This window comes from Hipposideros armiger, unplaced genomic scaffold (assembly GCF_001890085.2).
Source record: "Hipposideros armiger isolate ML-2016 unplaced genomic scaffold, ASM189008v1 scaffold_18, whole genome shotgun sequence".
In the NCBI taxonomy this organism is placed as follows: domain Eukaryota; kingdom Metazoa; phylum Chordata; class Mammalia; order Chiroptera; family Hipposideridae; genus Hipposideros; species Hipposideros armiger.
Genome location: NW_017731368.1, coordinates 3,831,066 through 3,846,668, shown reverse-complemented (window position 1 = coordinate 3,846,668; position 15,603 = coordinate 3,831,066). Strand labels below are relative to the sequence as shown.

General features: G+C 53.1%; 1 protein-coding gene across 10 annotated transcripts in view; it reads right to left on the bottom strand.

Annotated features, from left to right (window-relative positions):
* The window catches only part of FYCO1 (FYVE and coiled-coil domain autophagy adaptor 1), a 74,962-nt gene that overhangs the window by 35,775 nt on the left and 23,584 nt on the right, over nt 1-15,603 (bottom strand). For all 10 annotated transcript variants that reach the window (XM_019632878.1, XM_019632885.1, XM_019632843.1 and 7 more), the window contains 8 exons: nt 14,438-14,528; nt 11,131-13,509; nt 9,979-10,071; nt 9,135-9,253; nt 8,140-8,307; nt 6,378-6,527; nt 5,420-5,631; nt 2,728-2,872 (listed from right to left, as the gene is read on the bottom strand). In XM_019632878.1, the coding sequence (XP_019488423.1) occupies nt 2,728-2,872; nt 5,420-5,631; nt 6,378-6,527; nt 8,140-8,307; nt 9,135-9,253; nt 9,979-10,071; nt 11,131-13,509; nt 14,438-14,528 (3,357 nt within the window). The remainder of the gene's footprint in view (nt 1-2,727; nt 2,873-5,419; nt 5,632-6,377; nt 6,528-8,139; nt 8,308-9,134; nt 9,254-9,978; nt 10,072-11,130; nt 13,510-14,437; nt 14,529-15,603) is intronic.

Here is a 15,603-nt window from a genome sequence, read left to right as displayed (position 1 = left end):
CAGGTCTCCGACGTGCAGATGGGCAAGTGGGGACTCTTCCATGAGCAGGGGGTGGACATGGGGGCGGGGGGGGGCAGGTCTCCGACGTGCAGATGCGCAAGTGGGGACTCTTCGAGGCGAGTCTCAAGCCTGGTGCCTGGAGGGAGGCGCTCTGGGCTCAAAGCCTAGCTCCGACACTTACAGCCACATGACCTGGAGCAAGTTCCCTGGCCTCCTGAGGCTTCGGCGCCTTCACCTGAAGTACAGGGGGGCCATAACGCCTCGTCCTCGAAGGGTTGGGCAGGGACCAAGTGAGGCCACGTGCACAAGCTGCTGGCACAGGGATGGTGCTCTACAGGGGGGCCCGCGACAACAGCGTCCCAAGCTGCCTTCTTTCCCCTGGATCTGGACTCAGTGTGCAACCCACCCCGGACCGCTTCTGACTTTAGACTAGCTGGCTTCCTTCTCGAAGTTTCCTGTCAGAGACGCTTACACACGCCCAGGGCTCTGGATCTTCCGCACTTCCTCAGACTCCTGGTGTGTCAGACCTGTCTTAAACTTAGGAAGAAAAAGAATATAAAAAAGCTTCCAGGTCTGCTTGGGACTCCGTCTAGCTACCGAAAAGAAGGCGTGTGACGAGGCAGGCCCTTCACTGACGCGAGGGCTGCTCTTCAGCAGAAAGACCCAATGCAGGTCTCCGTCGTCAGCTGCGGGTCCATCTTGCCAGCTGTGGGCCAGCACGCCGCTGTTTCCTTCCCCTAGAATACTTCCTGATTTCCCATGACCGAAACACCTACATCTGTCAGCAGTCAGAATACCTTCTGTTTTGGTTCCTACTGGGCAAGACGGAGGGGAGGTGGGAGGGAAAGAGGGAGCTGCAGGGGGTCGTGTCCTCACACAGGCTGTAGCCAGACTGGCCTCCAGGCCCCGGGGCTTGGTGCTGTTCACTTTACCATCTACCCAACCGCCCGGGAGCCAAGGCACAGTCACTACAGAGCTGCCAGGCCACGAGGGCAGAGAGTGCCTTAGTGCTAACGGAACGGAGCACGGCCTGGGGACCACTGGGCCATGGGGGTCGGGGACAACGCTGCGGGCTGATGCCGTCAGGGCAGGCCTCTGAGGTGGGGGATTCCAGAAGGAAGAGGCCCAGTCACAGTAGCGACAGTGAGCAGGAGCTTTCTTGGGTTGGGTGATCGGGCTGGCTTTATCCATGAGGTCACAACATGGCAAGTTCAGTCACTCTCCAGTAAGAGAACATAGGAGTGAGGGGATAGGTACACTTAAGCCTAAAAATTCCTGTGCTGTGGGCCGCGTGAAGGTGAAGTGCATCTCCTCCCAAGCGGCAGAAATCCCAGGTGATAAATCTGACGGGTCAATCCTAGCCCTCCTCTGAATTCTGGGCAGGAGGAGAGGAACAGAGATTTCAATACGAGTCAGTGAGAGCATCACAAAACTCCCTAACTGGACGGAAAGCGCATCAAGAAACGTCTGGACCTGGCAGTTGTGTCGTTTCTTTCTCGAGCTTCTGAACAGCCAGTGCTTTGCTGTAGAAAGTGGGTTCAGGCCAAACTCTAGGGGCTGACTAACACCAGGCAAGGCTGCCACACGGGGAACCTGACCTTTTCCTGTGGGGCCCACGGCAAACGCGTGACATTTAATATGGTGGCACTTTATGCAGTTACTGCACATATTTAAAAATTGGCAAAACTCCCCTCGTAAACCTTGCTGGAAAAGAGCGAGCCCAGAACACCGAGAGGGCCATGCGGACTAAGCACTTCCAGGGCTCCCTGAGGCACCGTCAGCACCAGGAAGGGTCGCGGGGCCGGGGCCCTGAGCATGAGCAGCGCAGGACGCCGGCGACGGGCATGGCACAGGTGGGCGCATGGAGGGTACCAGGCCTGCCTACATGTTTACTGCTGTTAGGGCTCTGGGAGCGCGTCTCAGGAGCTCACGCGACTTTGGGGAGAACACGTCTCCCCAGGCGAGATGGAATCTGAGTTTCCTTCCTCAGTTTACCCAGCCTGACTAGTGCTTCCGAAAGATCAACGGGATTTTTAAAGGGCAGCACGTGGCTCTGAGCTCGGCTAAGGGCAGCATAGCAAGGGTTGCTCTCATGGGCTGAACTGTGTCCTCTTCAAATTCCAGTGTTGCAGTCCTAACCTCCAGAACCTCAGAATACAACTGTGTTTGGAGATACGGGCTTTAAAGAAGTCATTTAGTTAAAATGACACCATTAGGGCAGTCCCTACTCCAATCTGAGCGGTGTCCTTCTAAGAAGAGGAGTTAGGACACACAGAGGCACCAGGGTGCACATGCTTAGAGGGACGCCCATGTGAAGAGGCAGCAACAGAGTAGCTGTCAGTCTACAAGCCTAGGAGAGAGGCCTCAGAGGAAGCCAAACTGCCGACACCTTGATCTGGGACTTGCAGTCTCCAGAGCTGTGACAAATAAATTTCTGGTTTAAATCGCCCGGTCTGTGGTATTTTGTTATGGCGGCCTGAGAAGATTAATACAGTTGCCCAAGCAAGAAAGGCCTTCATGGAGATGCTGAAATCGGGGGACCACCAGCGTTCCTGGGAACTCTCTGACAAGGCTCAACACTGACCACTCCCGAGCCCTGTTTTGAGGCACCCTCCCTTTCAGCCAAGCAGCCAGTCCTGCTTCCCACCTATTCTGGTCCTTCGGTAAGAAAGCACAACGGCCAGGCTTTTCATGAGCACTCAGGAAATGGAGGTGGCGTCTACTCACTGTTCGGCCACGTTTGGGTCAAGGGAATCCGATTCGGTGGGTGTTTCGGGCAAGGAGGAGCCGGACTCCTGTATCTGGCACAGCTCCTCATCAGTGATGATGTCGAACACGGCGTCGTCAGGCAGCCTGGAGTCTGCGCTTGCGCCTGGGCGGCAGAGGCAGATCAGGGGAGGAGAGAAGCGCAGTGGTTACGCACAGCATGGGAGGGAGCCTCGGGGGCCGGACGGAGTGCAGCCACGCAAGTGCTCACTCAAATGACAGCGACTCTGTCCAGATGTGAGAGAGAAGGCTGCTGGGACACTCCAGAAAAGCAGAGGTGGGACTCCAGGTAAAAGTGAACGCATGGCTTAAGAGATTTCTGTGAAGCCCCTCACTTAGGGGCTTAGATGGGTTTCAAGCTCTTACATAGTCCCCAAGGCGCCTTATTTAGAGAAAAAAGCTCACCAAAACCTTATCAGGAAAGAACCTAACAGAAAAGTAAACACACTTTGCACTGCTGAATCCTTGATCCATAAGACAGGAACACTACCTCTTGGCACCTCCTTGAAAGCAGGATTCCGTCTGGGCTGCATTTCCATCCCAATCCACTCGGGGGTGGGGGTGGGGGAGACCCTCCCTCGGCTCGGGGAGCTGCAGCAACCATTGTGCTCTAACCCAGGGACTTGTGTGTGACTTCGGGCCACTCGGTAGGAAGAATGTCGTGTGCCTGCTCCTGGGCCAGTCACCCACCCACAAGCACGCCTTACACGTGTCAGAGAAAATGTGATGGCAGGTCTGAGGCAAAAGAAAAAAGGAAAGAAAGAAGACAGAAAGACAGAATGAGAGGGGGAGGAGGGAAGGCAGGCAGGAGATGAGATGACCTCAGCACTCTGGCACTGTTGTCGCTTGAACACCCACGAGCCGAGTCGGGCAGGGGGAAGATTCCTGGGCTGTTTAGCAAGACCAATTCATACGAGCTACAAGTTCCCAGCTGGTCCTGCCACACGGCTACTGGGACAGGCTGTGCTTTAGAAGGAACGTTCTTCGGCTTGTCTGAAGTCTGCATAATGCACGCCTCGAGGCACAGGCTGAAAAGGGGGACCAGGAGTTGGTTTCTTTCCATAGGCCCAGCCACACTCCTGAACCTGCCTTCCAAGACTGGCAGAAAGAAGGAAGAAGGAAAAGAAGGGAAGGGAAAATGAGCATCAGGAACTCAAAATGATGTCCACTGGGAGGTATCAAAAAGACCTAAATAAATGGAGAGCTATACTACGTTCATGGATTAGAAGTCTCAACTGTGATAAGATGTCAATTCTCCTCAAACTGATAAAGAGATTCAATGCAATAATCCCCACCAAAATTTCACCAGAATACTTTGTAGAAATTAACAAACTGATTTATGTGGAAAAGCAAAGAAGCTAGAATGGCCAACACTTTGATAAAGAACAAAATTGGACAACCCACTCTACCTGATTTTAAGACTCATTATAAAGCTACGATAATCACAACAGTGTGGTATTGGTGAAAGAATACCACACTGAAAGAGCACACAGATAAATGGAATGGAAGAGAAAGTCCAGATGTAGACCCACATATATAAGGGCAATTGATTTTTGACAAAGATGCAAAGGCAATTCTATAGGAAAAGAATACGCTTTTCAACCAACGGTATTAAAACAATTACAACTGCAAAAAACCATCGGCAAAAAAATGAATCTCTACGAATAACTACCATATACAACAATTAACACAAAATAGATCAGACCTAAACACGCAACCTAAAACTATAAAACTTCTAGGAAGAAAACAGAAGATCTTTCAGTCCTTGGGTTAAGTAAAGATACATGACACCAAAAGAAAATAAAAAAATTGCTCTATGAGAAAAAAAAATTGATTAGACTTCATCAGAATTATAAACTTCTGCTTTCTGAAAACCATATCTGCTCTTTGAAAGAAAATGAAACTACAGGCTATAGATTGGGAGAAGATATTTGTAAAACATGTATCTGTCAATAATTTGTACCTAGAATATATAAAGGGCTCTCAAAATTCAATAATTCAAGAAAGTGTTTTAAGTGAGCAAAGACTGGAAATGATGCTGAGCAGACGAGACTCAGGTCTGCTGTGCCATCTCAGCCCTTCCTCCCGGCACATCCACACGCAGCCCGAGAGGGCGGCCTGAGCTGCTCTGCTAGGCCAGGCCTGGAGCCGACGCAGCAGGAACTACAACCGCTTCCTTGTACTGAGCTGAGTGAAAGCACACGAAGGGGAATGCATCCTGCTTGGCCCCTGGGAGAATGTGAGTCACAGGAAGGGAGTGAAGGACGCGGTCATTTCCAGACACAACATCGGTTACTCTGGGAGACAGGGTGGAATATGGGGGCCGAGGCTGTGGGAGATAGCGTCCTCCAAGGTGTGGAGAATGCAGTATGTGAGCTAAGAGCAACAGGGGCCTCATGTTACACAACGCTGAATCATATCAGGAGAAAGTTATTCCCTTTTCAATTCTCTTTCCATCCTAATGACATCAAAAAGAAAGTCTTAGATTGGTGCTACTACATTTTAAACACCTTTTAAATGCCTAGTTGGAAATCACTGAATCGAGCTTTTTAGAACTAACTAGCCACAATGTGATAGCAATGCGGGGGGGGGATGGGGGTAAAGGTGGGGGGCAGCACCTTGAGAACAGCGAGGGCAGTGGTGGGAGACTGACCTTGGCCTGCAGGGGCCTGGGCCCCAGCTTGGGCTGGTGATGGTGTGGGGCTGGGCTCTCCCTGGCTGGTGCCCGAGCTGGTGCTGTCGGGGGAGCTGGGGCCTTCACTGAGCTTCTGGAAGCAGGCTCGGCAGCAGCGCTCCTTCCGGCCACTGTGCTTTGTCAGGACGTAGTTGTTGCAGCAGTAGTAACAGAAGATGCGGCCACATACCCTGGGGACCAAAGAAGCATGGGCTGTGAGGACGACGTGCTGGGGGCCGCATGTGATCTGCCTAGTGCCAGAACTGGGGTCTGCATTGGGTTCCAGACGCCACATGGCTCTCGTCAAATCTGGCTCTGCCCCCACTTTGGAGTGAGACCTTAAGGCCTATTTGATAAGATTCCAATAAAGCCATGATGGTAGGCTTAGTGGGAGGTTTTATTTCCTAAGGTTGTGGGAGGCAGAGGTGGGGTAAAGCGTGTGGCCAAGCCCACCTTCCCTGACTCAATGATGTGCATTCCACGCCTCAGCCCCACGCGAATGGTCCTCCCTCTGTCCTGGCCCCATCTGAGATCCTTTTCTGCCTACCCTTCACTGGGCCCCATGAGGGTCTCTGCTCTCCATTCCTCCAGTAAAGCCTCAGTCCCCACTCGCCTGGGGTTCCAGCAATGCTCTTTCCTCTCCAGTCCCTGCAGGCTGAGGGAGGGCCCAGGGCTGCTCGTCTCTGGTGCTCCACATCCCTGCAGGTCCCCTTACCTCCACCCACACCGCTCTATTAAACTCTCTTCTCTTTCAGGGATTTCTGAGTGCCCTGCTATTACCCTGCCTAACACAGCCTCCTCACCCAGTTTCCTTACAACCATAAAGCACTGTCCTCTTCCTAGACAGTCAGCCACGGTGCCAATGCCTGTCTGAGCCATTTGCTCTGGTTCTAGGCCCTGCTGGGGGTCGGTGCTGGCCTGCCCGCTGCCTGCTGACCTGCAGTGGTGTCGCCGCACCATCCAGCTGAACTCGCGCTTGCAGTCAGAGCAGTGAGTGGTCTCTGCGTCCCCAAGCCACCTCTCCTCAGCACTGAGCTTCTGCTGGAACTCCAGGGCATCTGACTTCTGCCAGAGAGCATCCTTATCCCTGGGACAAAGAAAAAGAGAAGAACGAATCCATGAAAACAACAGAATTATCCTGATTCATTTCGAAAGACTAACTCCAAATTTCCCAAGACACAGAAGGAAAATTCACTTTTACCTTGGAAGCACACCCCTCTCTAAGGCTTCTCTGTCACCCCGTATCAGTCCCAGACTCAGCGGACCCTCCGAAAATGCGAGCCCTTAACTGACACCACATGTTTGGAGACACAGAGGAGTGCCTGAATGTACATAAAAGGCTCTGGCAAATGCAAGAGCTGCTGGCATGGACAAGGGTCACACACTGCTCGGGCATCTAAACGAGTGCATAGGGCCACTGGAAGTATAAGCTACAACGTGCTGTCAGGATTACATGACAGTCTGTATGCTGTGAGCCCAAGGACCACAAATGCTCTGCCCATGCAAATCTTACGTGTACTCGGGGCCCTTTATGTTTTTATGGTTTACGGTTCAAACAACAACTAAACACTACAGAAGATCAAAGATTTCCCAGCCTGAAAACCTGATGGAGTGTTATCTTCCCTTCTCCTCCAAGAGAAGGTGCCGTCGCTCCAGGAAGCGAGACTGAAAGAGGTGGGAGGCTTTCCGGGAAGGCCTGGCACGGTCCAGCTCTGCCCAACACGCCAGGGAAGGTGTGCACAGAGGCCTCCTTGTGCTGCTAAATGGCTATTTCAGGGCTTATGGCTTCTGATATGAGGGTTAGAAAAAATTATAAGGCAACTGGAAAAATTTTGAAACTGACTAGATACTTGGTGATATTAGGAACAGAGTCAATTTTTAAGTGTGGTAATGATATTGTGGTTGTTTAAAATGCAGGGTCCTTGTCTTGGAGAGACACATACTAAAACATTTGACAATAAAATGTTATCTGGGATTTGCTTCAAAAGAATCTGGGGAGGTGGGGGAAATGGGTGGGACTCTGGGTGAAAAGGTCGCCCAGGAAGTGAACTGTGTTGAAGCTGGGGTGCATTATGTCATTCTATTTTTGCATAGTTGAAAATTTCCACAAGAAAAAGTTAAAAAAATTTTTGAATGGCTTGCCAATGTTGAAAAGCCAGGACAATTTCACATAAACATTCAGATTCCCACCTTCTCTTAGAAATAAGGTGATCTGGGTACCCCCGTTTCCCCAAGTGCCCTCTTGGCCGAGTTCATGTGTTTACATTAGCTGTCTGCTCCTTGCACTGGAGTTTAGGAACCCTGTTACTGGGGAGAGTGGGATGGAGGAAAAGGAGAAAAGGGCTCAGAAAAGACGGGCAAGGGAAGGGAGAAATTCTGAGATACCAAACGCCACCGATTGTCACTCTGTGGCTAAGCACATAGAAATGTGGAAAATTCACTGCATGGCAATATGAAAGCACAAACCCACACTAGTGGTAACAGTGAAATCCACTCAGAAGGCTGCTAAGGGCCCGAGCAGACCTTGTGTGTGAGGGGGAGTGGGGGGGGTGGAGGTGGGGGAGGGGGCTCCTTAGCAACAGAACGCACACAAAGGTGGGGGGCATTTCCCCTGAAGAGTCCTTATAAGAACAGCTGCATTTCCTTAAAGAAAAACCCAGCTTGGAGGAAACCCAGCCGCATGTTTGTCCCTCATTCACCTGAGCAGCTCTATCAGCCGTTCCTCCAGGTACTTCTTGGTTCTATTCAGGTCATCCAGGTCAGCGAGCAGTTTCTGGTCATTCTTCTCCCGGTGTGTCACCTCCTGGCAGAGTTTGTTGCAATACTCTTGGATTTTTGTCGTGGCTTTTTCAAGTTCCTGCTGGGTCCTGGTAGAGGCGTGGTCAGTGTTCCCAGTTATCCACTACGTCTGGACTCACCCAGGCCTCTAATGAGGGGTCCCGCTGCCCGCCCAGCCTGGCCCCCTTCACGGGGAGGGAGCCCCTCGGCACCACCTGCGCACACGTGGAGCATTCCCCTAGCCTTGAAGACTCCCCTCACGCACCCCAACTCCACACACACACACACACACACACCCTCCCCCGCCCTCCCCACCCCCCCAGTACCCTACAGTAAAACAGAACACAAAACTATCTGTCAAAATATTTTTTAGGTAGGTAGTTGTTGAAAAAACAGACTCTGGAGCCAAATGAACACATCACTGACATACTATCTGACCCTGGGATGGCGACTTAACTCTTCTGAGACTCATTCTCCTCATCTATAAAAATGGGATTAAACAACACAGTCCTCATGGGACTGCTGGGAGGATTAAAGGACCAAATAGTTGCAAAATATTTAAAAGTAGTGCCTGTTCCATTTTATCTAAGTGTTTGTTTGCTGTTATTACCGTCACATCCCAACTTTTATTTCCTGTTAGTTTTTCCAAAACATGACGCTACTGAACTGAACTGTGGCCTGCCCGAGATAAGAAAGCGGGACTAACAGGAAGGTCCTGCTGTCTACAGGGCTGTGACAGGCAGGTGGCCAGGGTCTCTGTGGCATGCTTCGGGTACAAGAACTTGAGTCTGTGGCTTTTCTTGCAAAAGGACTTCTTTAACCTCATACATGGCTACTTTCTAAATGACTGCACTCGACACCCCCTCCTTCCCTGAAGGCTCTACCACTGGTCGCGTGGGAGGACTGTGTCACCAACCTGTCCAAGTTTTCACGTAGGGCAGCCGCTTCCTCGTCCTTCTTCAGCACGATGGCCCGGTACTCTGAGAGGTGGCTGCTGGTGCGGCTCAGCCTCTCTTCCGTATCTGCCCGGGCGGCCTGGCGTGGGACACCAGGGAGAAGACGCTCAGCTTGCAAGGCCATGTGCCAGATGCCATAAAGTCAATGGTGTGCTTTCTACCCCATCTGGCTGGGTCACTTCTAACTAGAGGGGCGTTTGTTTGTTTTTAAGTGCAAGAGGCCAAGAACCTTTGTTCTTACTTGTGGAGTGTGACACACTCCTATTTGTAATTTTGTCCCCTAAGCATGAATCACAACTGGTTGTGGTGGCTGGAGGGATGGCAGGTATCAGAATCTCTAGGGTGGGGGTGGAGGTGGCGTGGCAGGGAGCAGGGTGCACCTAAGACAGGTTTCAGCGCCACCCCTGCTCCCGCGCAGTTCAGTCGCTGACTTGGCAGACGCCTGCAGAGAGGACTGAGGACAGCTTATTTCCGCTCCACAGGGCTGGGTGAGGAACACACCTGGCAGCTTCAGCCAGGTGTCGTCCAGGGAGCGGAAAGGGACCGCGATACAAACTCAGGGTTTCTACAAAGGTGAACTGATGACCGCTTCAGCTCGGGAACTGCAAGTCCTATAAGGAGCCCTTCAATGGTCCAGTGAAAACCAATCCAGATCCCCTTGCCCTGGCGGGTCCACGCACTGGGAGTGGGAATAACCAGGCAGAGGCTGCCACGCCGAAGTCTCCGCTCGGGTGGCCGGGCAGGCCAGCCACTGATCAGGGCTCCCGGACACGCGCTCCCCAGGGCCACACAGGCCGGGCCTACCTCCAGCTTCCCCACAGCCTCCTGGGCGGCCTGCAGCTGCCGGCTTTGCTCTTCAAGCTGACCCCTGAGGCTCCTGCACTCTTCACTGGCAGTCTGGAGAGACAGGGATTGTAGAAGTGGGGTCCTTGTCCTGAAACTCCCTCAGCCACATCCCCCAAATGGGTAAAAACAAGCTACCTCTCCCTTTCCCCCCCCAAACTCAATAAGCTTCGGGTTGCATCGGTAACAAAATCCTTCAAGCTTACTAAGAGACTTAGCTTGGTCCCCAAGCTTAGAATTTCATTTCTGCAACAGAAAAAGTGGCCTATGAGCCACATGGAGCTGCACTGGTTCGGAACACAGGGTGGGGGCACATCTGTAGGGACAAACGCAGTAACTGCCTAAGAGTGGGAGTCAGGAGCGGTCTGAGCGCACAGCCCTGGGTATAGACCAGTGATAAGCACTGGAACCAAAGCCCCACGGCCACCCTGCCTTTACTCTCATTCTGAAGCCCTTTTCTTTGTGCAGTATCAAAGCACATGGTAACCGCTGTTCTCAGAAGCTCATCTATCCCAAGGGCCTTGTGAAACGTAACTGTCATGCACCTGCTATCAAAATGGCACCTGAAGGGACAGAGAACCAGAGACAGGACTCGAGGCAGACAGGAACTGCTGCCACTCTGCAGTAGGCTCTAGAGGCTCCGGCAGGGGTCTCAAACTCACATGCCCAAAGGGGCTGGACGAATACAGAAAGGAGTGCAAGCAAAGAGCAGAGGACGCGTGCCTTCTTTAAAGTGGGCAGCCCCACGCAGCTCGTGCTGACTCCTGCCAGGTGGGCATGAGGGCACAGGCTCTATGATCTCCCGAGATTTCAAAAGCTCCCAAACTAAATTTGTAAACATCCTGCTCTTTAAATGTTGGCTACTAATTTAAAAACAAACTTGTTTGCAATGGCCTTGAGTTTAGAATTTGGGGCTAAGGCATGGCTCCCCAGCGCTGTGCCCCTAACATGTTCCTGCAGGGAGGAGGAGGCTGAGCTATGACAGCAGGATGGGGCCGTGTCTGCCTGGGCATCATGGGCCACGTGGCTGCAGGTGCGTCCTAACCTCTTGTGAACCCACCACGCCTGGCTGCAGGAGACAGGTGAAGCCCAGATGGTCAAGACCAGGGTTACCTTAAGTTTGCTCTGGTAGTCCATGATCTCAGTGCTCAGCTGGAACTTGAGGGTGTCGAGCTCCTGGTGTGCAGTCTCCTGGAGGCTCTGGGCCCGCTGTTCGGCCTGGGCCAGCTGGGCCTGCAGGCCAGGCAGTGAGCTGGCTGCCTCCTCGGCCCCCTTCAGCTTCTCCTGCAAGCTCTCCTTCTCTCGCTGCAGCTCTGCCACTTGGTGTTCCAGGCCCTCTCGCTCCCTTGAGGCCACCTCTTTGGCATCCTGGAGCTCCCGGGTGGTGCAGGCCAAGGCGCCCTCCATCCTCTCTTTCTCCGCGGTCAGCACGCAGACCTGGATGCCCAGCTCGGCTGTGTCCGTGTTGGCCCGGTGCAGCTCCTCCTGCAGCTCAACCTGTTCCAGATGGGCTTCCTGGGAGCTGCATTTCGCGTGGGACAGCTCCTCCCGCAGGGCCTGGAGCTCCTCCACCCTCAGCTGGGCCACGTGGGCACTCTCGTCCTGCAGTGTCCCTTCCCGCACTGAGCACTGCAGCAGCTCCTGCACATGCGCCCTATTGAGGGCTTCGTTCTGCTCCTTGAGTTGCTGCACAAGGGCCTTGTGCTCCTGCAGAGCTGCCTCAGCCACGCTCAGCTGGTTCTGCACCTTCTCCTGGTCACCCAGGGCTGCCTGGAGCATGGCCCGGAGGTCCACCACCTCAGCCTGCAGTCGCTGGGTCTCCCCCTGATGGCCCTCCTGGGCAGCTAGCGCATGGGATGCATTTTCTTGAGGTGGGCCCAGCCCCTGGTGGCCCTTTTCTGGTGTGAGGGTCTCGATCAGCTGGGTCTGCTGTGGGCACTGGCTCTCCAGAGCCCTGCACTCCCCTTCCCGGGCCTCTGCCAGTTGCCGGCTCTGCTCTAGCTGCTCCCGCAGCTGCTGGCACTCGGCCTCCTTCTCTGCCATGTGGGCCCTCATGGTCTCCTTGGCCTTCTTCACAGCCAGGAGGCTTGCCTCCATCTGGTTACCCATGAGCCGGATGCTGGCCTGCTCGGACTCCAGAGAGGCCAGGGAGCCCTGTATGGTGGCCTCCCGCTGCTGGAGCTCCTGGTAGTCAGTCTGCAGGGTCTGCAGCTTGTCCTCCAGGAGCTGGTTGCGCGCACGCACACTCTGTAGCTCCTTCTCCAGCTCCCAGTTGGCCTGCTGGAGCACCTCCTCCTGGCTGCTCGCCTGCATCCCGGTATCGTCCATCGGTCCCTCCTGCAGGCCTCCCTGCTCCTCCGTCTTCTCGAGGGCCTGTGGCCGGGTGGAGCCCGGGGGTCCCAGAGCCTCACTCTTGTCCGCTGCCACGGGCAGATCTGGGCCTGGCTGCCCAGCAAGGCGCTCCAGCATCCCCACCTTCTGGCTGAGGTGGTCTTTGTCCTGGACAAGCTGCTTCTTCTGCTCCTCCAGGTCACTCACATGCTGGCTCACCTGTGCCAGCTGGGTCTCCAGCAGCTGCAGCTGCCGTGTCAGGGACCTGGCTTCCTGCTCCAGCAGCTTCCTCTCCTCTCGCTGATGCTGTTCCCCCCGCCTCGCCTCGGCAAGCTCTTCCTCCAGGGAGCTCAAGTGGGCCAGCGCCTCCTGCAGCCGTCGCCGGAGCTGGGATGTCTCCTGTCCCTTCTTGGACAGCTCCTCCCGGAGTGGGGCCACCTCCCTCAGCAGGCGTTCCAGGCCGGCCCGGGCCTCGTCTTTCAGCTGCAACTCCCTGGCCAGCTGCTCCAGCTGGGCACTCTGCTGCCTGTTGAGCTCCTGGACCTTGGTGCTCTCCCCTTCCAGGGCTCGAAGCTTCTGCCCCAGCTGCTGGATCTCCAGGGCCAAGTCGCCGGGCGTGGGCTCCTGCTGTCCCTTGGTGTCCAGTGCCGCATGTGTCTTCTGCTCCGCTGTGCCAGGCGGACTTGGGACACCGGCTGGAAGCTGGTTCTTTCTGCCCAGTGAGTCCCGCATGGCCTCGAGCTCCTGCACCAGGGGCTGCAGTAGGGACTCCAGCTGCCGTACGGCTGCGTGGTAACCCCCTTCCTTCTCCTCAGCACCCAGCTCCAGGGCCTGCAGGCACTTCTGCAGCTCCTTCATGGTGTCCTGCGAGGCCTGAGTGACTTCCCACTGCTTCTGGAGCTCGGCCACCATGCAAGTGAGGCGAGCGTTGTCCTCAGCTGCAGCGTGACCCTTCTCCCTCTCTACCTGCAGCTGCTCTCCCTGCAAGCTGATGGTGGCCTTCAGCTCCTGGTTCTCTCTGTCCAGCTGCTGCATTCGCTCCTGCAGCTGCTTCTCCCGCACCTCCAGCTGATCCAGCTCCACCCGCATCTCGTCAAAGCCCTCCAGAGCCTCATTGTTTAAGGGGCTGTTCAGGTCAAAGCTGGAGCCCATTTCCTGGGTCTGGGGAGGAAAAACCAAAAACAGGTGGCTTTGAGATGAAGCTACTTGGCTACCTGGAAAAGCCTTACCATTTAATGAGAACAGAAGTAAAAATACAGCAATTACGTGACCTAAGGTGAGTCTACTGAGCTATTCAAAGGACTAGAACCCCTTTGCTCCCAACACCTGCCAAAGGAGGTCAGCAGCACATCCTAAGGGCACAGCACCACACACGTGAGCTCCACTGAGGCTCAGAACTCGCATTCAGCCTCCTGTAGCTTCGGTAACATAGTGGATGTGGCTCTTGGATAAATTAAGTTATATTGAAACTGTTCACCACTGCACCATACCCACAGCTGTTGTGATTAAACTACAAAATAGGGCAAAAAGTTAGTCAATTCCCTACTTTTAATGCTGCTTATGTTGATTATTCTTATTTTGCTTGTTGATTAATTTCAGTGTTCTTTCCCACACAATTATAAACAGCTATGATACATTCACATTTCTAACAAATTTAACAAAACCGACCCTACCCACTAACGTTTACTGAGTACACACTGTGTCGCGTGCACACGCACCCGTACTCCCTCATTGAATCCCCACAACGCCCTGATCAGCAAGAGTGATTTTTATGATCCCCGATTTACAGATGAGCGAGCTGAAGCTCCGAGAGGGTGAGTCATCCTTCCAGGGTCACACAGCTGGGAGGTGACAGTTGGGATTTGACTCCGCGGCTTTTAACCACAGTGCTGAACTGCTTCTAAAGAATTTAATTTCTAAAACACCTAAGTTTTTTCCGGCTATAAAAACCTGGACTCTAGGAAACAGCGGGCATAACTGAGGGTTTCTGTCGCTCTGGTTGTAACATCAGATATCTGAGAGCGTCACCCTAAACAACGTGCCCTGGCTGACACTGTAGCCAGGAAATCACCAGCCTTTCTGACATTACCTGCAGGTAGCTGCTCACCAGGCTGCTCATGCTGGAGCTTCTGCTGGGCGGTTTCCACATGTAGGCCGAGGAGCCAGGGGCCAGGGTCCTCCTGTGGGGCCACAGGACAGACACACCTGGATCAGAGCCGGGAGTACACACACACACGCACACGCACGCACTCGCGCGTGCGAAGGTCTTGGTTGTCACTAGGCAACTAGGTGGTGACAGGGGGCAATGCCCTCCCAGACAGAGTATAAGAAGGCAAAACCCAACAGTCTCCACCAAAGAGCACATTTACATTGGCTAAAATTTCAACATGATGGCTTTCCTCCCAGTGCCAAAAAAGAACTAAGTGAACGTAATATTTTGTAATTTTTGGTTTCAATTTTCCTTAAGTTTCGGTGCCTGCCATAGTCGGTCTGTTAGTGAGGAATGAGTGGCCGTCAAGCTGGTAAATACAGGTGACACTGGGCTTAGGGGCTCGCGGTCACTGCTTTATAACTACACACATATAATGTGGCTGGATGACCTGCTTCTAGTTCTGGTAACTGCACTGGACAGTGTAGATATAGAACACTTCCCTCATTCTATTTTCAAATAAAAAAGTTCTATGTGACAGCTTAGAAACACAGAGACTTGTGTGAGAATTCTCGTTTAGTAGCTTCAGTGCAAACGAAACTTTTTTTATTTAACCAGAAGCTTCTCCTTAATCTACAATAATTGCAATTTAAAAAAACTTGTTGGTGTCCACAACCCAGCAATTCCACTTGTCATCATCTGCCCTAACGGTAGTCACATACACGCATCAGGAGGCGTATGGGGGTGCTCTTGGCAGCACTGTAATGGTAGAAAAAGTGGAATCATTAGCTCTATGCTGCTAGGGAAACAGATGAACTGTGGTTTATTCGCACAACAGGATACTCCACACCCATTTTTTTTTTTTTTTTTGTAAAGGGCCAGGTATAAATATTTTGGGCTCGCAAGCCTTATGGTCTGTCACAACTCTACTCTGCCACTGTGGCATGAAAGCAGCCACAGACAACATGCAAACGATGGGCAAGGCTGTGTTACACATTGCCCTGTGGGCCGTGGTTGCCGACCGCTACTCTACATCTATAGAATTCCATGGGCAGAAACAGATACAAATCTCAAAACCAAAGGGGAGTGAAAAAAGCAAGTTGCAA